General features: G+C 37.3%; 1 protein-coding gene across 1 annotated transcript; it reads right to left on the bottom strand.

The window, feature by feature from the left end:
* Positions 1-334: 334 nt before the first annotated feature.
* On the bottom strand, positions 335-27,244 carry LOC124158876 (HEAT repeat-containing protein 6). The gene is made up of 16 exons (XM_046534273.1): positions 27,062-27,244; positions 26,680-26,934; positions 24,233-24,496; positions 23,239-23,502; positions 20,888-21,166; positions 17,788-18,017; positions 16,164-16,393; positions 14,107-14,531; positions 10,201-10,393; positions 6,896-7,071; positions 6,147-6,269; positions 4,326-4,456; positions 3,136-3,421; positions 2,955-3,047; positions 1,810-2,031; positions 335-760 (listed from the first exon to the last, which is right to left on the bottom strand). Exons 1-16 carry the CDS (start codon positions 27,233-27,235, stop codon positions 461-463), a joined length of 3,645 nt encoding a protein of 1,214 aa, XP_046390229.1. The 5' UTR covers positions 27,236-27,244; the 3' UTR covers positions 335-460.
* Positions 27,245-27,483: the final 239 nt, after the last annotated feature.

The following is a 27,483-nucleotide window of genomic DNA, read 5'->3' as shown; positions in this document are numbered from 1 at the left end:
CTTTTAAGTTGATGTTTATTAGAATTTTCTTAAAATATTTCATTAAAACAATTGTCATCCTCTCATTACTTATTTTTACTACCCATTTTTTTAGCTGATTCCTGAAAAGTATTATCCAACCTTCATAGGGCAGAGAACATTTCATTATAGAATTTTTTGCTGCATTCACCACCTTTTAGTTACTTAAAATAATATTTTTTATTCATAAAAAGCCATTCCAATCATTACCATCCCTAAAACCTGAAAAAAATGGCAGGTCCTCATTTAGTGTTTTTCCGCATTTAGTGTTTTAAATTTTGTCCCCCCTGAAAAACCTTAAATCAGGATTCTACTGTATTTGGAAGAAATTATAAATTTTTCACCTGTGCTTTTCACGGTCTTTGTAAAAATTTAAAGCATATCTTCTGGCCACAATAAAAGAGTAATGACTAGAATAAAAGTGGAATAAATTGAAGCTGTTCTACAGAGGAGAGGGGCCATAAAGTTTAATTTCTTCAATAGAAAATACTTTCAATAGCTTTGATAGTCCCTCTTCTTCGCTCCTGGTGAAGCATACAGTGTTCCCATTTGGACTCTTCTTCATCGAGGCAAGGTGTGAGGCTGCTTCTTCAATGCGACTTGCTTTTTCAGGCACCAAAGTTTGACTCCTTCGCAACATTTGAGCTTGAGTGTTTTCCAGATACGGATCCAGGATTTCCCCTAACTGAGCAAGGTCTGTTTTCTCAACCAAGTTGGCTAAGTGGCACAGTGTGAGGATTATCTGTAAATCAATTTCATAGGGTTAAAATTCATGCCTTCCCATAAAAAATATTTCAATTAGGGATGGTCGGATCCAAATATCCACGGATATTGACCTTCATCGGATACATCGGATCCAAAGTCGCTGAACACATCGGATCTGGATCCGAAAATTTTAAATGATAGCTTCAGTGAATGCAATGCCCGACATGGGTGGAAAGAGTTCCAATTCTATCTTCGAATGTGCCGTCGCATGCGATTCTTGTCCTGCTCATGAACCGCTTTGTTTAAAAGCTCTCGCAGAGGTTACGTAGGAGAATTTCAGCCGTGGAAAATAGAAAAGGCAAAATACGACTGGCACATAGTGTGACTCTTCCCAAGAGATTGAACAATCATCGGGGGAATCTGTGTCAGGAATTTGAAAATGCATTTGGATCCGAAAATATCCAATCCAAAAGATCCGCCTCCGAAAATCAAGGATCCGATCCGAATCCGAAAAAATACTGGATCCGTCCATTCCTAATTCCAATAAAAAAATTTAAATCTATAAAAAAAAACTATTTTAACATTTATTGAGAGTGAAGGTGAATTTCACTCATCTTAAAATATGATAGATAAGAAGTTACATAATAAGAATTAAGAACAACATATGTATGCACATAGAGCTATAATAAAATTGACTATGACCAAAGATGAGCACCTCTTTATATGTACCAGCCTCATATCTTACTAAAAAGAATATTTGTACTGCCACACAAAAAAAGGAATTCACAATTTAAAACAAGATGGTATTCAAAGGATTGCAACATGAGGAACATGTGAACGTGTTTGAGGTTGTATTGAATGTGCATCAAACAATATTCAATTATGTAGATACATAAGAAGAACTTCAAAAAAAACAAAATAAAAAATACTTAACTTCAATATGCTATAGTCAACCTTAAACTAAGCATAAATAATCAATGGAAATTTGCAAATTTTAGTTATTTTTCAACTCAAAGTAGTAATTATGGTCATTGGATTACCAAATCAGTCGGGCGGTCAAAAACTTATGCAGTTTCAAACACTTACCTGATCGATGAGATTACTTTGATGATTATAACCTGTTATATCAAAGCAGCTTCGCTGTGTGTTATCCAGGCCTTCAAGCAATGCTTTCCATGCCTCTAAGAAATTTCGTTGCCCATAGTTGGCATGGCGACTTGGTGAAGATAGAGCAAGGGCAGCATTTATGCGAACCTTAAGATTGCAAAAATCTCTCACAAGGGAATTTAGAGCAGGAAACACTTTGGTCTGAAAAGTAAAATGTTTGAATAGGTGACCATAAAAAAAGAGGAGTCTTGTCCAAGAATGCTTGCATAATATGTACAAACTTGATGAACAGTCTTACTGATACTAAAATTAAAATCTTCAGCATAAAAAAGAGCACAATAGGGTAGTTTCCTATTTTTTTTATTGCCCACATCAAAAGATTATTACTCCTGGAGTACGTATTTCACACTTTTAGATTTTTAAATCACAAAATCTATTTTTCACAGTTAAATGAAAAGTGAAAATTTTCAAGTGCGTGTAAATGTGACGGCTAAGTATGAATGCTGGGAAAAGCCCGCGTGACGTCATTCTTGTTCTGGCTGCCGCTGTGTGAGCCCACGGGGCCCCGTGACGTAACACGGAGTGGCATCGCATGGGTGCCAATTTGGCCTTTTTCAAATAAGGTTAAAATTGACCATCAACAATCGTCTAAACTGGGATTTCTAAAACCAAATAATTTGCATATTATGAATACACTACTGGTGGGTAACGAATCGCAATCAATGCCTTTTGTTTTATTTGATGAAGGAAATTACCCTATTATGCATGAAAATATAAATTAAAATCATTTTGTCTAATCAATTTTCAAGGACCCTATTAAAAGCCCACAAAAAAGTGCACTACCTAAATTTTCAGAGTTCCGTACAAGCAAATTGTCTCCTTTTCTTTCATATTTCCGCGATTTGATGTCCCCAAAGTAACATAATTAGGTATTACATTGACTCTAAAATATATGTATTATGTATCAGAAAAGGCTACTGATTTCTCCATCATAGGTCAATGAATAAATTTTTTTTTAATGCTTTGAGGCCACAATATAGACACGAAAACTAAACATATTCCTACATGGTATTTCAAACCATGTAAGAGTAACTTCTGACACATTTTAGGAATATGAAACTCACCTTGGTCACCAAGTCATCATATGCACCACTGCTACTGTACAGTGAGGTGTTTTTCAGCATACTTGAAATTGAGTAACAAGCATTCCACCTCACCTGAAAAGAAACCAATAAAATATTTGATAAAAAAGGATAAATAAAGTAAGATACAAAAAGAAATTTGAAAAAAAAGGGTAGCACAAACCTTCATGTTGGAGCTTTTAGTCGCAGCTTCAACAAGAGTGACCACCACCTTCTCTGTCATTTCCTTGCCCCTCTTCCCAAGGGAGAACAAGCTCATACTGCCAGCCATCTCATCCCAACCACGGAAATCTATCAGGCGAATCACACTACCAGCGGCACGCACACCATTGAACCTCACCCTGTCTCCATTGCTGCCACTCTTCGGCAGGGGCTGAGCAGAGGCAGCGCAAGCCTCGAGCAATTCCAGCAAGGAACCCTCGGGCAGCTCTTCTGAGAAGCCCTCTTCCCTGTAAAATAATTCACATAAAATGTTATTGAATATGGTTCATGATAGCCACTCAAATGTCATGCTGAAAATTCCCAACAGCTTTCACAGTTCACCAGACTGTTTCATAGTGTGAATGAAATCTACAGAAAATTTACACCTTTCCAACTGATAAAATAATGTTGATTGGTGTAAAAAGAGTTATTGCCGGATAAAATTGATAAATATCACAAAACAAAATGAACTTGCCCACCTTGGTTGTAGCAGGTTATAGTCCTGGCCTGTCATAACAGTGGTTACAGATTCGAGTCCCAACTTGACAGGTCAATCGCATCCAAGGCAATAAGTTTTAATGGCTATAGAGTATCATCTGATTGACATAACATTGAATATGCAAAATAATTCAATGAATTTCACGACAAATGCCTAGTCCAAGAATAAACACTGATCATACGTTCAATGGTGTCAGGCTCAACTTTGTGGAAGTTAAAGTTCACAAATGAAAAAACGACTTCGTTCTCTTCCACTAATTTATTTTGACGGTACGACATGTTTCGACCTTGAGCGGTCATTTACGAGTACAAAATTTTGTCAAAAGTCGGGTAAATTTATACCAGGAAGGGACTTGAGAAGGTAACACCCACTTCCCACTTCCCTCTCCAACCTTCTCAAGTCCCTTCCTGGTATAAATTTACCCGACTTTTGACAAAATTTTGTACTCGTAAATGACCGCTCAAGGTCGAAACATGTCGTACCGTCAAAATAAATTAGTGGAAGAAAACGAAGTCGTTTTTTCATTTGTTGTAATAAACACCGATTTGATTCTGAATGAGAATTGAGTCTGGAAAATCATTACTTGAGCTAAATGATTTCATGACAGCATGATAAAACATGAATTGTCTACATAGTGTCAATCTTTAGCTTACCGGTTTCGGACGAGAGCATCACAGAGGTTGCCAAGAGCCCAGGATGCTTTGCTCCACACTTCCCCTCGACTGGCATCACCGTCCAAGGCACTTTGCAGGGTATCACAGGTATCAAGCAAAAAGAGCAGATCCTGAAACATTGGGACATAATTTAGGGCCCAATCTCAAGAATTATGCAATATATTCATGGAGGTCAGTGCCAAAATATTTCAATGGAAAAAAGAGTGGACGCAATACTTCTTTCAGCAGGCAAATAATGCTAGAATTTTGATGAATGCAAGAATAATCCACTTTAGGTTTTTTTAAGGTGAAATGAGTTGACTGCATAGCTCTTGGGGCTTAAAAAAATCAAATACAGTGCAACCTCGATATAACGACACCCCACGGTGCACTAATAAACACTCGCTATAGCGAATTGTCGCTTTACCGGAGGTGGAGCAAATAATAGCCAATATACCTGTTGCGAACAGATATACAAGAACAGGAGTGGTGCGGCGACAGATAAACATCTATCCGATAAACGTAAGCATAAATCCAGACGAAAGGCGATGTTTTTTTGCATCACTAAATTTCCTTACTCAAATAACGACTAACAATTCAAACAATTTATAAGCGCCGCACTGAATAAAAATCATGCAAAGCATTGTTTCGTCAATCATTATATTTATCGAACGACAGTTTACCACATAAATTTGAGACTGAGCACTCCATTAACTTCATTTCTAACAGATCGCTAGCAGTTACAGAGGTTAAGGAGTCTTGATGAAAGTCTTCCGGCGGTGAAACCCTCGCTATGGCGAGAGTCAACGCCGAAAGGGTCTCGTAAAAACGAATTTTTTAACACTCTTATTATAGGGTCAATTGACGGTGCATCGGCTATCTCTCGTAATAGCGGGGGTGTCGCTATAGCCCGTACTCGCTTTAACGAGGTTCCACTGTATGTAACAAAAAAGGTGAATGTTTATCCTAAAAAGGTATATTACTATCTTTAGACAACAACTCAACAACTTTAACCCTAGCACATTAAACCAATCTTGGATAACAACATCTTCTCATTTTATGCTACATAAACCCAGTCAGCACAAGAGAGATATTACCCCATTTTTACCCTTATTTTACATGCGTAGAATCATGGTAAAAGATGGCAAACATGTGTGTAAACGGGTAAACTATCTATAAATTTTAGTGGTAAAATTTGGATAATTTGGTGGTAAAATTTGGCAATTTTCTGGGTAAACCCTCCCGATACAACATCAAAGCGATCTGTGGAGCTTGAAAAGAAACACAATGCCACCCTCTCTGTTGGTACTAATGTGAACTAACAGTACATTCACTTAATGTGTAATAGGAAATATTACACTATAATGAATGAATTCACATTGATATTGAAGAATAACTGTTTATTGAATGACAATGAGTTACTAAATATACAAATACGACATCTATAAAAATGAAATAACCACTTGGTGAAAGAGGAATAATCACAAGAATAAAACCTAAGTTCATGAGGATCGACATACTCGTTGAAAGAGAAATGAGCTAAATAAATAAAAACTGTGTTTTGCCGTTTTGATTTCTTTTAACATAGATACAATGATAGACTTGGAACTAATTTTCTTCCGTTGAGCACTCGGTGACAACATCTTTCACACCAAATGCCTTTGAGCATGATTATGAGGAAACAAAGTCACTCAAGTGAGAAGCCAATATTTTAACAACCAACAATTTAATGATCAGCAGTAATTATTCATAAGTGATTTGTTTGATGCCTGATATAAACATAGATTGAATGGATGCAAGAAGTTTTAGACATCAGCTTACCTCCCGGAGACATGGATATAAGGTATATATTCCAAGAGCACGTAACGCAGCTGACTTAACGGCTGGCTCTTCATCTCGACTACTCCCAAAAAGAAGGGTCTCACAAAGAATCTGCTTATCACGCTGAAAGAAATATATGTACAAACATTTAAGCAAGTATAATGAAATCGAGCAATAGAAATATGTCAAAATTTTAATTCTCCAGAGCAATTTCACCAGAGGCACAAAAAGCTTTTGGAAGAACATAAGCATTATAAACAAATTAATTTCATAACTCTGGCAGCATAAGATGGTATGTACTGCCACAGATATACAAGTATAAGGGGAGTGAGGCAATCTAGAGAGTACAGTACTTGGCTGCTGTTCAATGGGTCTAGGGTGAAACCTTCGGAAACTTAAACCTATGGATGTCGAACCTTCACATTTAAGATGCAGGTGATTTTTTGAGCAATTATTTTGGGGAAAAAGGTGTGTCTTAAATGCCGTCAAATATGGTAATTACATCCACAAAAATTAAAGAACACCATTCATTAAAGAACTTTTAATAGGCAAGATAGTATTAATAGATGCCCAATTCCCATGGCTTCCTGAGGAAGGCCCAACAAACTTGAAAAAAAATTAAAGCATACCTTCCAATGTCAAAAGAAAAGCAGAAGAATAATGTAACATATGAAAAATGTAGCAATAATGGAGGCGCATAGTTGTTAGTAATTGATAAGCCATAATGAAGGGGGTTGAATGCTACTAACAGTCAAATGTCCAAACACAGATGAACCAATTGTAGCAAGAACATCGCACCCAACCGCTCTGATGGATGGTGTATCCATGTCTTGGATGAAGGGTACCAGGGCAGAACCAGAGAGTAATGCTTGCCAGTAGGTGACAGCTTGGGGCACAGTGAATGCTGACTCTTTGCTGGAATTTTCTGAATAAAATAGAAGATAAAGACATAAAATCAAGAGTTGTCTTTACAGGTTGAGATGAAGCAAAAATTTTACCCATAAAAACTGGTAGGCAATGCAACAGTTCAGTAGAGATTAGAGAATCCATCGTTCAATTAACTGTTCATTGAATAATCCACCTATAACTAACCAAGCTAGTCTCCTAAAATACACCAAAACGTTCCCTTCGCTAACCTCTTCTTCTTTCTACCATAACCCACCACTTAACGACTCGTTTTCAATGGAATGGGCTAAAGAAGCACAGAAAGAGTGATAAAAAATTTAAGTGAAAATTGCAAAGAAAATTAATGCCTGAATGGGTTAGCCATTTCTTGCATTTAACATTTGGGCTTCTACTTTCATTTGGACAGATAATGGATGATCTTGTGACTATTGATACATACATAGTGGATAGATATTAAAATATAATGAATGTGGGCAGAACAATTAATCACTAACCAGTCTAATCATTACCCTGCCAAAAATTATGAAGGTTTGTGGATGCAAAGGATAACCATTGAATGGTTAAATTTTGAAAAGTAAATGTCAGGGAACATCAACCATAGTTAGAACTCCAGCCAGAAATGGTATTACCCAGTATCGCAAGTCGAAAATCGTTGAGAAAATGAGAAAATTTGTCTGTGGTTACTTAGATAATTTCTAATGAATCCTCCAATTGGTCCAATAACTTTATTTCCAGATTTCTGACCTTTCCAGTCATATATCCCACAAAGATGACCAGTAATGTGGATTGATTGCATTTTTGACTGGATTAAGTTATACTTAAGTGGTAGGAAACAATGTGTCCCCCTTTATCATGATGGGATTAGATTTGTCTCACCCACAAAAGATGTTAAGGCTGGTGTCCCACAGGGCTCAGTCTTGGGTCCAGTTCTATTCCTTTTGTACCTTAACAATCTCCCGCATGTTTTCAACTCTGTATCTAACACTCTTTCAGAGCTATACGCTGATGATACTAATGTTTTGGTATCTGCCGATTCCATTGACAACCTAATTTCAAAGTCGACTAATGTTGCTAATCTTCTGCATGAAGGCACAAGGCAATTCCCTTCGTTTAAGCGTAAATAAATCCAATTTAGTTTATTTTACCAACAAAAATAAGCCTCAAGGAAACATCACCATACTAATGGCAAACCAATACCGCAGAACACCATATCTCGATTCCTGGGAATCGACATTGACCGTAGACTATCTTGGGAGAGACATATTCACAATCTACAGAATAAACTAAGTTCTGTGTGTTATCGAATCAGATCTATTTGGCATTCGGTACCTGTAGATGTGTTGTTAGCTGTCTATTACAGTGAGTTTTACTCCCATGTAATTTACAGTGTTCTTTTTTGGGGTTCCTCTCCAAAGGCCAGTGTCATATTTAAAATACATAAAAGAGTAGTTCGACTTCTGTGCAAGAAACCTTTCAATGTGCCTTGTCACCCTCTTTTAAAAAAACTCTGCATCTTGCTACAAATCTCTGCCAATTGCATGCGAGAACAAGGCATGCAGCACTAGGACCAAAAAATATGGGTCTTACACTCTACAACAAATTGCCTTGCGAAATAGAGAAATTGGAATCAATCAATGTATGAACTGGTTCAATTCTTGAAAAGGAATGTTTTTTACTTTGATGATGAATTTATGCAGCTAAAACTATATGTATTTATTCAATATTGACGTGTCCTTTATTTGTATACTAAGCAAATTTGCTGGACAAATAAAGGATTATTATTATTACCTTCGTAACACTAGTTGCATAGCCCATCATCATCAGACCACTCACAGCAAGTGTAGAGGAAAAAAGGCACAAGAAATGGCAACAAGCATAACTCAGAGGAAATCCTTCACAGTAACAGTATTGGGCAAAATTTCAACTCTGCTTTTTATGCATGTGACTTACTTATTTCTGACCAATTAGCATCCTAATTTTAGTTCAAGTATACCGGGACTAGCCACGGTGATAACTTTACGGGAGTCACCTGTAATGCACAAATTGTGCAAAAAAATCCACAGAGAAAAAATCATCTGCCTTGACTGGGATTCGAACCCGGATCACCCGATCATCCGAAATATGAATGCTCTAGACATAGTATTTTTCCCTCCGCTGAGTTACAAAGTTCATGAAGTTGACAAAAGGGCTAATTTTACGGTTTGCAGATTGTGCTGGTGTGTCTATATTTTTGAATTTTACATAAAACAAAATATAAATCAGAATTAAGAATGAAATTATACTTATAATGAAGGATTATTCATTATTTTAGCATGCACTGGAGCCCAGATATAAATTTACAAAGTACAGCGGCACATCATTTTGATGCCGACAGCAGTCAAGAGCGAACACCTCCATGTGTTCTAAGTCCGGGCCCAGCTCTCTGCCAGTGGCAATGTTCGCACAATTTGGACTGCTTGTAGCATCACATGCTCAGCAATCCATACCACCTTGCCCACAAATATTCACTGAGAAGAATGATGCCTTGGTAGCATAACTGGCTAAAGCACTTGACCGGAAATCGGGGGATCCAGGTTCAAATCCCAGTCTAGGCAAACAATTTTTTTTCAGAGGATTTTTCGCACACATCCCAATTTTTTCTACACTCTATAGTCATAATTTCTCACTTCAGATTCATACGAACTTGTCAATGAAACTCAAGAAAAAAAACTATAGCACTGCCTTAGGAATAATAGTCTCTATATAAGCCTCACCATTGTTGGATACATGAAATCAATTGTGGAAACAGCAAAGTTGAAGTTTGTACTGTAATGGTTGGTTCCATTACACAGTTATGCTCCCTGTTTTTTTTTTACCTTTTCCCTTTCCTACTTTTCCTTAACACCCAACCTCAACCTTCCTCCCCTCTACGGCTTGTGGAGTTGGATGAGAGAATGTGAGTGTGAGGAGTTACCAGGAATTCATTTTATATTTATTGTACACGTTTCTGCCAGACCAAATACAATCTGATTGGGCCATGGACCGTTACAGTACCCATATTTATGAAATATGTACGTATCCTCAATCCATACAGAGATGAAAACAACCACTAAAAAATGAACTTCTCTCGTCATAAAATAAAAAAAACTAATGCCAGTTGATGACTTACCAACAATCTTCTGAATTGCCAACCCAAGACCCTCCCAAAATTTTCCCCAGTGGAATTTAAGGGGAAAGGTATCTCCGCCATCAATTATTATGCCTGGACCAAGAACAAATCTGGACTGAACAATTGGCCAAACTTCTGAATCAAAGAAAAGTTTGGTAACAAGTTCATGATTCTTTGCAATGTTAAGTAGAGCCTGAAAAAACACAAAAGAGCAATTCATAGTATTACATGGTTTTTCATTGATAAAATATTATTGTTGCCTAAACATGAGGAGTGAGTCTATAATCAGTGAGTAGCATACTTGCATAAATACATTGCGAATTGGTTAAAAATGAAAAATTTATCAAAACTAAAATACAGTAAACTCTCGATTATATGAAGCAGGATTTTACGAAGTTTACGATTATATGAAGTGATATTGCGGTCCCGGCGAAAAGCCTATGCTAAATACATGGCGCTATTCGATTATACGAAGTTTCGATTATACAAAATGTTTTGAAATTACGAACCTCGGCTTGGTCCCCAGGAGCAAATAGCATTCGTTTATACAAACTACGGCAAAATATTTGTCAATAAAACTAGTTACACCGGCGTAAGAAGCTAAAAAATCAGCGCTTCCGACTGTAGTCCATCAAAAATGTAAAATCGTAAATGATAGAGCAATTTTGGAGATAAAGGGTTTGTCTAAAACCTCACGGAGGGAATGTAAGGGAAGTAGGAGTTCAGTAAAAATATCGCGACTGACATAATGCCCCTATTTACGTGCCTATTCGTAAACATCGCATCAACAATACTTCATAGTTTAACATGTCAGGAAGGTCATGCAGGGTATTTCGTACACTCCTACTTAACCCTTTGCACTGCTGTGAACGTACCTGGTACGTTCCCAAGGCAGGCTGCTGTGAACATACTTCGAAGACTACTTGACTACTTTTCGCCAAAGCACTTCGAAGGGTCCCTAATCCGGGACCCTTTCCTCGACGAGCTCACCATCGTTGGCCCCTCTATTCGACCCTCCGAGCGGGGTGCCTCCCCAAAAGTGACCGCTCTGACTGCATTTTGAAAATCTATCAATCAATGCCATCATCAAAAAATGATTGTTTGCATCGCACTCCTGCCAATCAGGCATTCATGTACGTCTCTGAACCGTGTTTCTGCGATGAGAAATAACGATTTTGTTAACTTTACTAAAATGGCCAAGTTAATAAAATTGTTATTTTTCATCGCAGAAATACGGTTCAAACATGTACTTGACTTCCTCCACTACAATTGCAAATTGCTGGAAATCGGCCGGATTCCCTTTGATAGCGCATCATCAGGATGTTCTCGAGGTTGGTAATTGATACAACGAGCCTACTAGTAATTCTACCGCTATAATATCACGGCTATGGTTGGTTCGTTACGTCATACCTTCAGGAAGCTGCAGCGGATGAAATCGCAGAGGAGATTAGAGGCTTAAAAGATGATTTTGAAAAATACTTGGAAAAAGCAGGAGCACAGCGCGCAACATCAAATGATTATATTGCCCTAGACGATGATCTCCAGGGTTGCGACAATGCGACGCCGGTACCTACGTCGGAAGAAGCAGCGGCCGGGACTAGTCATAATAGCAGTGACGACAAAGATGAAAGTGAGGAAGTAATTTCACCTAATAAAAAAGAAGTATACGCTGCCCTCCAAACATTAAGATATTTTGATCTGGCTAACGATTTAGATCCCCAATTTAATTCCCATTTATGCAAGTGAGAAAGAAACCATGGTGGAAGCTGCGATGGAGAAGGGCAAAAAGCAAAAAAAAAAAAAAAAAAATAAAGGGTTTTTTTTTGGGTAATATCTTTTCGTGTATATATTTGCCTTCCTGAATAAATAACTTAAATATCTTAAGTATTGGGCTCTATTTACCACCGACTTATTTTTCAGGCTACTCGTAATGAAGACTCACTTCTAACCCTAACCATGAACTTTCTTCTCGCGTGCCTCCCCGTTCTCCCATACCGAGAGATCTTTATTTCCAAAGTCTTTGTTTACTCCCTCCTGCGGCCTTCTGCTGATCTTCCTGACACCCACCTTACGCATCCCAAACCCCTCCTTCCCCAGCATTTCCCATTCACTCCCTCCCTAGATGGAGCTTGAGTGCGTCGTAAAAAATACGGTCCCCAAACATAGACTGAGGCAGAGCTGAAGGCCCTTTCCCCACCCTTCTTTCTCCTGCCCCCTTCACTACTCGTTATGCTGACCACACTTCTTTCCTCAGACAATCCCCATCCCACCCTTATTCACCCCACCCACTGGGAACATTCTCCGACTGTGGAGAAGGGCATGGTTCATCTTTACCGGCAACGGGGGTAAGTTTTTAACCGGAGAGAGGCTGGAGAAGTATCTTCCATTGTCAGAGAAATGGTGCCGTGCTTATAATTGTCTCTCTTCTTCTCTGCTGACTTCTCAATTTAAATTATTTTCTTTGCTCTTTCCACACTATATTTATTTACGATTATGGCGCGACTATTTTTTAGTGGTAAAACTAAGAAAATCTTTTCTCTATGCCAATGATCCTTTGCATAACTTTCAATATGGCGGAGAAAGGAACACAAAAACTAAATGAGGTGAAGGTACAGGTTTTTGCGTGTCATTTTTGGGAATTCACGCAAGTGAACCAATACTTCACACACTTTGAGAAATGATGAAACGTCTCTTGTAAGAAAACAATCAATGTGGATAATAACGTTTCTCTCTTTAATTCTCCGATAATGGAAGATGTTTCTCCTGTCGTTTTCCGGGTGGAACCTTGCTCCTGTCGGCATAAAAGAAGAGAGACATACTATATGAACATAGCACTTCACACCCGGTAAGAAGAATATGGTCCTGATGAAGAATAAAGTCTTTCATAGCAACGTCTGCAAAGATGATGGAGCACAGTAGCTGGATGGAGAACTCAAACAGAATTTACTTCAAATATCCGCCAGATATCATCATATCCTACGTAATTTATGATCGCAACTGAATCTCAATGAAAATAACTAATTGAAAAGATAGCACATTCAGCTGAATATACGGAGTAACTCGAAATATTAACTTATGTAGGTTATTTTGGAAATGGGTTAAGGCCCAAGTTTTTCTTTTTTTTTCTCATCACTGAGCAATAGAGGGCTACATAAATGGCGGTCAGGCCCTTAGAGTATGGTTAGGCCAGCTGGTGCTAAAATTCTGTGGGTGTTGGAAACAAATATCTATCTTATGCGTACTTAATAATTGCTATTCGCTCCAAACCACAAATTTATAACATTAAATTCTTATAATAAACTTTACTGATCGGGAATTTCTTAAGCGATCATTGATATTGAAGTACATACGTACAAGAAATGGTAATTTTGTGGTGGTATAGTTATTTAATGATCTTTCACAGCATAAATCGATAACAAAAAGCCTTTTCTAAGAATTCTACCGTGAATAACCACCTAAAACATTTAAATAAGGCCACTAAAGACAAAAAAAGGCGGAGAAACAAAAGCGAACATTTTTTCGTGACTTATGAAAAAGGTTTGAAATTACGGAACTCGATTTTACGAAGTGCCAATTTTCCGGTCCCACTGACTTTGTATAATCGAGAGTTTACTGTATAAATTCTTCATTAAAAGTGTTTTGTTAAAGTGAGATATTCATTTTCACTGTTACAGTCCACCATAACTTGACACTATCTTAATGTATGCCATTTCTGTGAGATCTAGTACAAAATTATGGTAATCAGGGCTCAGCTTTGTTCAGCTATTGTCTTGAGCCTCAGGTGCAAACCACACAAACATGCTGAAATATTGACACAGAAAAGGTTTCATGTATTGCTAGCGCTCAGTTGTTTCTTAAAAATATTCACCTTGTAATCTGGATCAAATGCTTTTATTTTGAGCTCACCTGAAGGCATTCCGTCTGGACAGTTATGGGAGAAGATCGATCTTTGAGGCTAAGATGTTGTAAACAAGCTTCCATGATCCAAGGTAGGCCTGCTGGTGCTCTTGACATTTTCAACTCAGTGGAATGTTTCAGCTCACTTTGTCCCACACTGTTCACTGGTCCCTCGACAACCCCAACCACTGAATTCACTTGATCTTCCTCATCATCGTAAAACTCATTATCCCAGGTGTCCTCTTCTTCGACAGGAACTTCATCTTTTTGAGCAATAGCAGCAAACGACGGAACACCAGCCACATCGGCAACCTCATCACTACCCAGTTTTGAAGAACTTGACCGGGTAAATATCTGTACAACCTCAGGGGGAGTGGGATCCAAGGAAATGATAGCACCAAACAATGACAACACACCTCCTACTACAGTGGGATCTGGAAAAGATTGTGTAATGTAATTATCAGGAGACATCCTACTTCACTCAGTAAAATCTGACGTGATGCGATGCTTGAAATGACTGATAACGAGGGTATTTTACATAAAATATGTACAGCACAAAAAATTGATTTCAAGTATTATCCAAGGAAGAATTAATAGGAATATTCCAAAACACAGCCAAAGCAGGAAGTAAACAGGTGAAATAAAGAGGTCAGGGGAAATACGTAACATCCTAAAAAATGGAATACGCAGGGAACAAAGAAGAATAGATGAAGTAAGTATTTACCAGAGATGGGATTCGATACCTGTCAATACTTAGATAAAATACCCTACCACTCACTCATGGAATAGACAGTATCGAGTATCAAATAAATTCCACATACTGGTAATTTAATACAGACATGTGATGCAGAACCTCCCATTTACAAACATCTTTGCATACATATGAATTAACAAAGTTCTCTCCGGGACCCAATAGTGTATGTAGGCAAAACTTAGAAAAAACATGGCCCTAGGCAGCGGGCACATGAGTATTTATGGCTCTGGGATAGGGGCAGGGCTCGGCTATGTTGTAACCTTGGTGTCAACTCTGGACTTCACAAAACATTAGTCTCCAAGGTGCTATCTTTTCTTTGAACAGGAAGGAACCTTTTTTGCACCAAAATATTTTTCATACCTGATTATAGGTCCTGAAATGTAATTTATGCATAAATAGGACAGAGCATACTTTGTTAAAATTTAGATATTACATGGGAATTTTGAAGACTTGGAGATAAAAGATTACTTCATACAGGTGGAATATGTATGTACTTCACAATAATTTATGTCTTTAATTCTACCGCAAAAGCATTAATTGAAGAATACTCCCAAAGATAACATCCATTAATGTTTAAAGTGGATCTACAAAGACAAATGACATTGGAAAAATTACTTTTGTAGACTCATTAAAATTATTGAAATTATGAAATTCGATACTATGAAGTGCTGATATTTTGGTCTCATACTCCACCATGTTAACAAAATTTGACTACATCATGAAATTATTTGCATTGAGGATCTGGTTTCAAATTTTTGGTGCATGACCTATTACTAACCGAGCCTAGCTATGATATTTAATGATGATGCATTTTATATTTTTTCACTTTTATATGCAAGTCTAAGAAGGATAGGATTAGAAAATATGAGTATAACAAATACAAGCTACCCATTCTGGAGAGTAGACCAAAGCAACGAATCGATCGTGAAATAAATAACTTAAGTATATAGATGGAAAAGTAACAAAATGGGGGACCTCACATCATAATACCACAGACAGTTTTTATGTTAACACAGTCACTATGGCTGATGCTAATTGGCATTATGTCACCATTGACCTCGGAGCTACCTGATGCCAATTGGCATAAACCAAATGAACAAAAAAAGAACTTTGCTCCTCACCAAATTACAATAAATCGATGTCGCAGTGAATGTGCCAAAAGAAAATGCAGGTCATATAGAAATCATAGTGTTATCATGGCTACCAAAAGCCAACTTTGTCTAAAAAAAATTAGAAAAGGCAATGTCAAAAAAATGACAGCATGTATGCAAATAAATTAAATATATTTATTCATATGCACATTATTACTCACCTCTATGTCTTAACATGGGACGTACGGAAGATACAAGACGATGCAGATGCCCTGATGCAAGTTTGTGATAAGATGATGCCAATACCAGTGCAGTACAGCATCTAAGAAGCTGACTTATGGCCACAGTAGACATTTCAGAGGCAAATGCAAGACACATGTCTCGATGGATAGAACATAATGACCACCCTAATGCCACAGAAAATGGTGTAAAAGACATGGTCTTTTTATCCCTAGAAAAAAATAGATGAGTGATGAAAAGTGAAAGGGCAAATGTCAAATTCATCAAATTCAAAGGATGCAGTGAGTTAAATAATGGCTCAAGAATCAATTCAAGCACATCAATTGTAAAGCTACATTCTCTCATAAAAGATAGCAATACAGCAGAAGAATACTTTTGGAAGCATGACGTTTCCATTTAAATGCACAGATAGCTCAGAAAACATATGAAAATAGTACTACAGATAACGAAAAATCACCATACAACAAAATTAGGTATACCTATTTGCATGAAAGCATTTCATGAAATCTATAAAAATGATATTGCAGATTGTCTCCACAATAGTTAAAGCATAAAATTTAAGTAGATATGAAATGTGTTTTCATAAGCCCTTGAGGCGATGACCAAGTCGGACATTGAAATATTGGCAGCATTCCAGCTCCTGTAGTGGTGTTAGCCCCGAGAGATTTTCACACAGGTCATTCACCAAGAAAGCATCCAATCCTGCTTCATGTGTGGAATAATTTTTTTACCAATGCACCTGCTCACACAATGGATGTTTTCAATGAAAAATATCCCGCACCCTTATGCGAAGACTCAACTTGAAGGTTGTTTTTAATGAGTGATGATAGAGATAACCTTGGATTGAGCCTCAGGGATATGAAAATCAAGACATTCAAGGTGGGACATTCCACACTTATGGGACAGTCCCTTTTCCTGAGCTACCTATTACTTCGAGGAGTAAGATGTACATAATTGGGTTGACTTTGACTTCACCCATAATTGGAGCTCATAAGCCACTGCTCCGTAGCCAAGCTCTCAAACCATTAGCTATGACACTCCCCCAATGAGAAATATTTATCACTTTTGACGGCGGTTTATAATGTCTGGTTAAATTTTACCGTGACTTGCTACAGCCAATATTATCAATTAAGTGTGGTTAAAAGGTACATTTAAGCAGGGTAGTTGAGGTTAATGGTCACTCAAACTGGTGGCAACGAATAGAAGAATTCATCAACTTGGATTTTTGTGCCTGGAAAATTTTTAACTAGACATTATAAAACCAGCCCAAGTTTTGTGAGTGGTGACAGTATCCATGATTGGCTTTGTATATTTTATTTGCCACAACAGAGCAATTTCAATAAAAGGTTAACTTCTAAAAATAGAAGTTCCCCTCCTCACTTAAGTCTTCCTCCTGGTTTGTGACATCATTTCATGCATTGATATCTTTGCAGATGCTTTCAGTTGTAAAACTGTGAGTACCTTGTAATGATTATTTTAAAAATTACAGACTTGAACTAGAAAAACCATGAAAATTTTTAAATAAACTTCCCAGTTCTGGAAATTAAAGAATAATTCCTGGACATCAATGTCAGCAAGGATTGATGGATTCCTTTTGTAGCTTACCTGGAGCATTCAGCTTGGACAAGAAAACGTTGCCATGAGTTAAGAAGGGAAGCAAGAACAATAGCAGCCACTGCCCGTCCTTTCGAGGAAGGGTCACTCAAAATTAGAGTAGCTAGTGTTGCTTCCTCTCCATATTTTAAGGGTTTTGGTAAAATGAATCCTGGTCCAGTCGGCATCCCATCTGGAAGAAGGCTGGGCCAAAAGCTGAAGAGAACACTGGGTTCGGTGACCTTAAAGAAATAAAAGCCTTACCTTGTACAACTCATGAAAATATAATGGTGAAAACAATTTACAGTAGAACCTCAAATACATTTACTACCCTTGGTTATAAGACCTCACCTATACTCCAATTTTTTTTTCATCCGGTGAATAACCCTAAAAGATCCCATGCATATTCAACCTCCCTTATGAAGATTTTCTTTTATACCACAACCTCGGCTAAGAAATGTATTTCTCTGGTCCAATGAAATGATTATGAATGGAATATCTGTCTCCTTTGATTAAACATTTGAACTTTCACCCTCATCAGAACAGATGATCAAAGATATACATTAAAATTATTTTCTTTTATTCGAAATAAAAAAATTGATGCTACATATTGTAGCGTACTGTACAGAAAGTAATTTTTTTTAATTATATACCGAATGGGCATTTTTCGTATTTGCTCATGTTAGCGTGATGACTCGAGCAGGGGTTAGTCATGGGGTCGGACATAGCGTCCTGCGACGTGTGTATGTGAGAGAGTGAATGAGTCAGGTGTGTGGTGGCCGGTGTGTTGGCCCCAGTTATCTAGGACCAGCTAGTGACCCACTTATTTCCGGCCCCAGTGGAATCACCCTCCCTCCCCGCAAACCATTCCACCTGTGATTTTTCCCCTCCCGAGGAGTATAAATGCCCGTGAAAGGAATGCATCGAGAGCATGATTGACTGGACGACTAAGGGGAAAGTATTGATATGCGTGATCGCCATCATAGCTGGAAGCGGAGTATTTTTGGTGGCCAACGCTGGCATCAGCCCGGACGAGTTACGGCAGTGACCCACGCCAGGTGCGAGAGGAGTTACCTCGGTGCCGTGGATCATCTGATCCACAAATTGTGCTACAAACCATTCCTCCGTTCCTGCCGCAACAGAAAACTGTAAGAAAGTTGCAGTCGCGACTCTTATATCATCTGTTTAAGGTCAGACGACCGCTCATTTCCCCTAATCAGAAGGGAGAAATTGTTTTCTCCAAGACCTTAGTGCATCGCGTCCTTTCAAATAACTTTAAGAAGTGCTCAGAAAAGCCAAGTTCAAAAAACTTTATCGAAGGATACAAGTTGATAGTGGCCCAAATAATTCACATTAGATTTTTTTTTGTAACTTGTACTATTTTGGAGGGTGGGAAGCATCACATTCTCATCATCATCATTATTTTTTTGTTGCGAAGTGGGATCATTTCAATCATATCATTCTCATCAGGGTATTATTCTTTTTGTTTTGTTTTGTGAAAAATGGAACAATTCATGAAGGGTAAAATATATTTTGTATGTTTAAGAGTGAGTGATGGTTTGTTTGACTCCAGTATTCCTTTGCTCGAGATGATCGTGATTATCTCCCTCCAAACCACATATGTGATGACGTGCTCTGTCACAATATTTTTAAATTCTCAAATATTTGTGCTGCGGGAGAACAAAGTTACCAGAACAAGTTTTGCGCAACCAGAAAACTGGTTTCTTTTGTAAGACGAAATTGTTATGAGGAAAATTTAAAAACTCCGCGTCATCTTCTCCTACTTATTTCACATTATTTTTTTCATAGATAGAATACCAACATCCTGGTGTTGGCAACACTTTTTTTTTTACTTTGTCAGCCTGCCTGGCATCAGACTAATGTCTTTGCTTTTCAAACCAGATTCGAATCCCACCTGACTGAGCTACACCACCCACGCAATGGATGTGCATGATTGCCCACATTGTCAAACATGAGAGAGAACTTTATAGTCCTAATTTTACAAGTTAAATAAAGATGCAAATACATATTATTATCATTATATATTATCCGCTTAGCCTTAACTAGCAGCAGCCAGACAACTCCTAATGAATTTATGGACAATTCCAGAGTGCGCAAGAATAAGATAGGTATGAAGAAAACAGAGGAGGAAGAAGAAATATGGAGGTTATTTTGGTCTACTGATTTACAAGGAATATGTCAAAGGCATAAAATAAGGATTAATAAGGATTGCATAATGAGCCATGATTCAGTAAGCCAGAGCGAATTACACTCATCTACTAACTACATGACAAGCCAGCTCAATAGGTGTGTGATATTAAGATACAAGCAATTAAAACAAAAGAAAAGAAGATGCACATTGCACTGGTTGCACCCATCTAGTATTAATTAAAGCCTTTACTGTTCAGGATAAAAACTAATTCCTAAACCTGTCTGTCCAGCAAAATATACTTGTTATTTAATAATTTCTGTCAGACTGAGACATATCTGAGGTGAGGTTCATAGAAATGATTCTGAGTCACTCAGAAGATATCAGTTCCTATTGTTCATGCAATTTAAGTCCAGCATGTAGCCTCTAGTGGCTCCTAGCCTAATTAGCTGTGTAAGGCTATCTGTTCGCTCGCAGTACTTTTTGACCAATCGCAAACCTTTCCTTTGTATTTTTTATTAAGTTCACTAGTTGAGTCTTTCTGCACTGGATCCCATGTGCTTGCCACATATTCAATGTGCAGCCTGATGATTGCAAAGTTGCACCTCTACTTCAACTTTTCATGTAAAAACCTTCCCACAACTTCGTTGATGCACTGGAGAAGGTAAGCACCAGATATTCCATCTTAGACTTGAATTGCAAAAATCTGAAGATGATGCAGGATATTTGAATGCCTCTCGTCATGAATTCAGCATGACAATAATATGCCATCAAAAATGTAACTAATTTTCTTACAGTCCCATACTAGTGGCAGAAACGTTTATGGAATACTTTTTTCACAACGGTAAATTTTCAAATATACACCAATATCTATTTTTTCTCATTTCTCAGCACAAAGATCAACTTCCATAAATAACATTCATAAAACACACACAATAGATGTCAATATAGATTGCGCATTACCTGAACAAGGCAGAGGAGGAGAGAACACGCCATCTGTCGCACTCTGGATAATGCAGATCTGCCTTCGGGTTCTCTTGACCTTCCAGATTCAACATCTGAAGACGACATATCAGAATCACTAGTTAGGTTCCAATGAGGAAGCTTGGGAGACTCATTTTTGGCAGTATCCATCCCTAGCCTATTGTTCCTAGGGCTCAAATCTGGCTTCTCCTGTTCAAGGGAGTCAACAAGCACCTCAGCTCCTTTCTTAGAAGTTTTCTTCCGATTCTTCCTCAAAGCCTAGAATACCAGACATGGAGATGGTTAGTTGACAACAATATACAAACTACTGACCTCAATACAATTTAAAATGAGATATGCAACTAGATTAAATTTGATGGCTAGATTAAGAAAACAGCTTGAGATGGCAGATGAACAATTCATATGTATTTGGCTCAATATACAAATGATATTTTGTATAGTTTGATGATACTTGTATATTTGATAGAATGATACAATGTACAGGGTTTGTCCGGAAAGTAATAGGACTGAGTCGATTTAAAAAAAATTATTAAGCCAATCGTAACAATTCTTTAAAAATTTTCAAAATAGGTTCCTTCTGTGTCGATACAGCGCTGCCAGCGCGATTTCCAAGCATTGAGGGCGTCACAGAAGACATTCTCCGAAATAGCCTCGAGAGCCGAGGTGCATGCTGCTTGGATCCCCAATGTCGTCTCAAAATGCTTGCCTTTCATCGGCCATTTCACACAAGGAAACAAAAAAAAAGTCTGGGGGGCCACATCTGGGCTGTAGGGCGGCTGCGGAAGCGTTGGGATGCCGGCATTGGTTAATTAGCTATTCGCATGAAAGGCGATGTAAGCCGCAATTACTAGTCGTCAGTGAGCACTTTTGGGACCATCTTCGCGCACACATCTTGCGCATGTTCAAATGCTCCGTCACAATGTCATGAACCACAGATTTTGATAGAAGTAATATCTGGGCAATTAAACGAATGCTTAGTCGACAGTCTGAGTTCAAAACTTTGTGCACACGAGTCAAAATGTCGGTTTTTGTCAAAGTCACAGGTCTTCCAGCACCGTCTTCATCAGCGACCTCTTCCCGGCCCTCCTAAATGGCCTAGTGCCACCGAGACGCACCACTTCTTGCTAAAGCAACATCTGGGTAAGCCTACTTGATGATAACAAACGTCTCTGTCGCATATTTACCGAGTTTCACTCAGAATTCAATCGCGTACCTCTGCTGTAACGAACGCTGCATTTTCAGCTTGCACCACTCACAGAAACACGTCGCGCAAAAATGTCTGTCCTGACTCTCCAGGTGCTCGCAGACAACTGACCAGCCGCTCGTTCGTTAGCTAGAAACACCCTCTACCAAATTCAGTCGGTGCAAACACGTTCCGAAGTACAGTCGCGGTGGAAGAAAATCAGTCCTATTACTTTCCGGACACACCCTGTATATTAATGTAAATATTAATTAAGTGACCTTTTATTACTATCATTATATGCATATCCAACAAAATGACTTGTTCCATACGTGCAAATCTCATCTCCTGGAAATAATAAAATTTTATTATATGACTTAGGAAGTACCTTAGCCTGATGTATTCTGGGCCCAACTTAGAAATCTATGCCAAACTTAAAAGGAATAATACCAATTTTACAATTAAAAAATATGTAATCTCATCTACAGCACAAAAATTATTTGTACAGAAAGTTGTACTATAACCACATTGAAAACTAAGAATAATCACCTGATTTCAATGGTTCTTTGGACCACGGCAATAAGTAGAGATATAAGCCTCCAATAATGAAATGTAATACTGAAAGGCACCTTAAAACACATGATATTGAGTCAAGATCATCAAGATCAAACTTAACATTAGAAACTTGATAACTTAATAATAATATTGCTAGTTTCTAATTTTCTACACCATTTTAAACATAACTTTACACATATTTACTATTGTCATATCACTATTATATTTGCATGCATTACATTATGAGGCTTTATTAGGAATGAAAGATAAATTAATCATATCCATCAACATTTTTCTGTGACTGGTATCATAGCTACAAAAATATTTTCTATCATGCACAGCTATTTCTGAAATTCAAATCCCCTTCACAGGAAATTTAGACAATCCTACATAACGCCTTAATTTCAACCCCTCCATTGCATGTTTTACATTGTCTAAAAATTTAAAATGGTGACAATATGTGTTTCAACTACATATATTTTATGCAACTAATTGGGGGCACCTGTTAGCATTACAGAAATTGTTGAAAATTGAAACTTGAAGCATCAGGATACTTTCCATCTAGTATTTTCCCAAATGTTTAAATTCAGCTTACCTTAGTTGTTCTTCCCTTGTATTCATCCTTGCTTTCTGATAAAGCTTGCACAGGAACTGGAAGTGCTACCGAAGATGATTGTGCTTTAAAAGGTCCGACTGGATACTTGATATTATTAGACGTTCCCGGCAGTCCTAACGCTAAGAAAGCTCTAAAAATTCCTATCAGCTCCCCTAAGCGTCCAGTAGTCAGGGCAACAGGTGGAGGAACAGCGGCAGTAGGAGACACTATATGGTGCAAACATCTCATTGACGCAATCACCAGCTGAAATAAGATGTAATAGAAATAAGTAAGAAAGCAAAAAAATGCAAAAAAATTGAAAAACTCATTAACCTATTCCCTTTATCGAAACATGTCACATGTTACTTCAATCAAAGGCAGTCTCAAAGACCATTTCGTTTTAACCCTACAAATTCCACATTCCTTCACGAATGGAAACAACTTTATTTAATTAAGTACAGCCTTTCTGGTTTTTTCTTCTATTTTGTTCATTACTCTATTATCAGACACTTCAAGAACTTCATCGCCATATTACTAGAGGCTAATTCATTTCAACTGTCATATTCGAAGTGTTCAAGACGCATTAATTTCATTCATCTCCTAATTATGACAAAATGACCATCAACATTCCTCCTAATCAACTTTTTAATTTTACATCAGACCAACTGTTCAGATGAGAAAATGCATGATCGGGATTGAAAGAATGAGAATATGTTGGTGCATGCATGGTTATATTGCCTAGTCCTGAAATTACCATAGTCGACTCGACACGATACTAGCAAGTACATAGTTACAACTCAACCCTACATTCCACTCAAGAGGAAAAATAACAACTTGCACATCCCTTCCACTATTCTAACAATTTGCAACAGCTTAAAAAAACATCATCACAACATCAGAATTTGTCAATACGTCCAATAGAGAAAAGATGCATATGCATTCATATCTTTTTGCTCCATGAAATTATCTTCTGACAAGAAAAATAATGAAGTACCTTGTAGTAACCCAGGTCATCCAAGTCAGTGGGTTTTCCTCTTCCTAACACACATATCAAGGCATTCATACAAGACTCTGATATTTCACTCATCACTTTTTGATACTCAGTTAGGTTTCCTGAGTTTGAAGAAGATGGCAACATAAGAAGTTCCAAGCATCCAACAGCAGCTAACAACAATGGGCCAGGAGTCTCCGTTGAAGATATTATCTGCAGCAGAATACCATCTGTTGACATCACTAGGCTTTGAAGAATCTCACTTTGCTGCAAAAGAAATGATGGCAAGAATTAGACATGGATTCTAAGAATAGAGTAAATTCCTTCACGGATATTACCCTGTAAATAATTACAACAGAGTACAAATGCATGCAGCATTAAAAACCATACTAATGAGAGAACAATGAGCTAAGTACGTATTCTAAGTGAAAAAGTATTTTTTTTGCAAAATATTAAATGAGTATAACAATTTACAAAAGTTATAGCCAATTAGAAAGGAGGATATGACCATTTACACTTTTAAAAGACATTTTTCAAGAACCTCTTTCTGTTTAGAGGTTGCCCCCTACCACCGCAAAAATAGTTCCACTGTCCCTGTAGGTAAGACCTAGGATACAAAATTAAGATTGTATGGATTAGGTAAGTATGGATAAGGTACACAATGTATTTCATACCAGATATTGGGACCAGAAATCCAACTAATAGCTGGAGAATGAAGGTAAAGGAATGCAATCCTACGCTTATTTAGATTGGATAGGTAAAACGGGCTAAGACAAGAGAGACATGCATTCCCATTTTCATGTACTTATTGGCTAAAAATTTTGATGCTTCAATCAAAATTAATAACAATGATGCACCAAATTCAAGAAGCACATAAACAAAGAAATTTACTCATCCCCATATTTTTTTTGATGGAATGAAATTAGTATGTAATCCAGCCAATATGTCCATTTTTTACCACAAAATTGTGTTTCAACTCATGATCTAGTTTGTAATATTACAAAAAATCATATACCTACATGGTATGAGAGAAAAATCATCTGTACAGTACATTCAAACAAGAGCACTATTTATGCCTAAGTTTTGTGTGTTTGTCTCTCATAGCATGACCCTTTAAGTGGCAGTCTCTAACACTAGGTATATGCAAAGATTACAAGGGATTTTTTTTACTAGTTTGGATGATTTTACTTAGAATTTCGTAAATATTCCAATATGAATGTGCTGAAGCCAATTTTTTAACTGGCATTACTATTACTGACATCATGGATAAAAAAAAGTTCACCTATGTAGCTATCACTCTTCTACAAGTTGGGAAAAATATTCCGTAAAAACTGAGCTGATCTGCCCAAGAGCATCATGCTGTGCTTGAGAGATGTGCAGGTTTAAGAGAGGTGATAGATGGCTTCCAGATTAGCTAATGAGAATGAAAATTTGGCAGGTTTTTTTAAGTTGCTGCATCACCACAAATTTAGACATATCTCATCATTGGCTGTAAAATAGCATCTAGAAAGCATGGCATATCACTTGGTAACAAAATACAACCATTTCAGTAAATCAGCATCATATTAACACGTTGCGTACGGATGGCGAGAATTCTCGTCATTATTTTCCCGAACGTCCCGGACAGATGACGAAGATTCTCGTCATTTAGGCACGTCAACCTAAACAATTTTAAAGCATACAATACGTATTCGTCAGTACGTTTTCAGTTGTTGTTCGTTATTCATAATGAATTGATGCATCATGATGTTTGATTGGGTAGAGTTATATTCAAAACATTAGTTTTTTAACAATGTAACCAAGGGCATTATGCCCTAAAAGGCTCATCTTTCCCAATCGGCGTTTCTAGGAATTTAAATACCCCGGTATGCAACGTGTTAATATCCAAAAGAATCAAAATCTAAGAATTGTATAAAATGGATTCAATTCGATGACATCAATTCTATCAGCATTTTGAGACTTATATATAATTTGATGGTCTAAGACCAGAAGCACAAACCATAACATCAGTAACTTCAACCCAACCTTGTGACATGTGAAGGACTACCAAGATGACCTTATCAAGATAAAGCTCCGTAATAATACATTTTTTTACGAAAATTCAACTGATGCAAAGGTAACAAAAGAATCGACAAGTGAGGCCATATGCTTGACAAAACGTAAAAGAAAAGGACCCATCAGATATGAGGCTACTATTTAAGGCTTTGTGCTGCCAGGTTATAATAAAATAAAAGATTGGTTGAACTAATAATCGTAAGCACCAACGATTCTAAGTACAACTAATTAATCTCTTCCTCACTTGCGACAAGATCGACTCTTATTAAATAGACATGGGATTTACATGAGCTCACATATATTATACTTAAATACGTAAGCTCATACACAACCGTTAATATCGCGCGGATAATCACCAGAGAAAATATGTTAATTCCATAAATAATGGATCTCACCTTCAATAAGTGATTACGATCAGCGCGAATCAACATTTCCACCGCCTTTAGAATAGACTCACTGTCATTGTACGAGTTGCTCCGACGTAAACCCTGTAGACACATATTAATTATTTTCTCGTTCAGCTCATCCCTAAGAGTGACATTATGTTTCTCGACGAGGCAGCAAATAAAATGACATAATTTTATCAATAATTGCGGTGTTTGGGAAGAAACCAAATTCCCAAATGAGGTAAGAACAATGTCGAAATCCGGCTGAAAGACAAATAAATAAATTAAAACTCTTAACATAAATAATATAATGAAACAATGACGGTCACCATCAAAAAAGTTGAGAAAAGACTTGAAAACAATCATGTTTTGCCTAAACATCTGCACTCACATATATCACAGCACCGCATGGAGCTTTTTTCACGAATGTTATAACTTCTTCAACTAATTCATTTATCTGTTCTGAAGTGTTTGGGGAATGTTTCTGAACAACAGAGGCGAATTTACACGATATATCTTGAAATTTCTCTCGATACTGAATAATGTACGGGCTTAAATCAGCCATGTTGGTGCATTTTCGTAGTTCAGTTGTTCTGAATTTCGATCTAAAAATTATATAATTTGAATAAAGGCGGCATAATTTAACTCCTAGGAAATTTGTCAATTGATGAAATTTGTGAAGTAGTTTTGTAAATTTGAAACGACCAGCAAAATATATTTATGATCAAAGAGCTAATTTGTGAACAATATTTATTTACTGGCATATTACTTAACATTAATTGTAAGTAAAGGTAAAACCATAAAATCACCTTC

Source organism: Ischnura elegans, chromosome 5 (assembly GCF_921293095.1).
Source record: "Ischnura elegans chromosome 5, ioIscEleg1.1, whole genome shotgun sequence".
Taxonomy (NCBI): Eukaryota; Metazoa; Arthropoda; class Insecta; order Odonata; family Coenagrionidae; genus Ischnura; species Ischnura elegans.
This window is presented reverse-complemented; position numbering and strand designations above follow the sequence as displayed.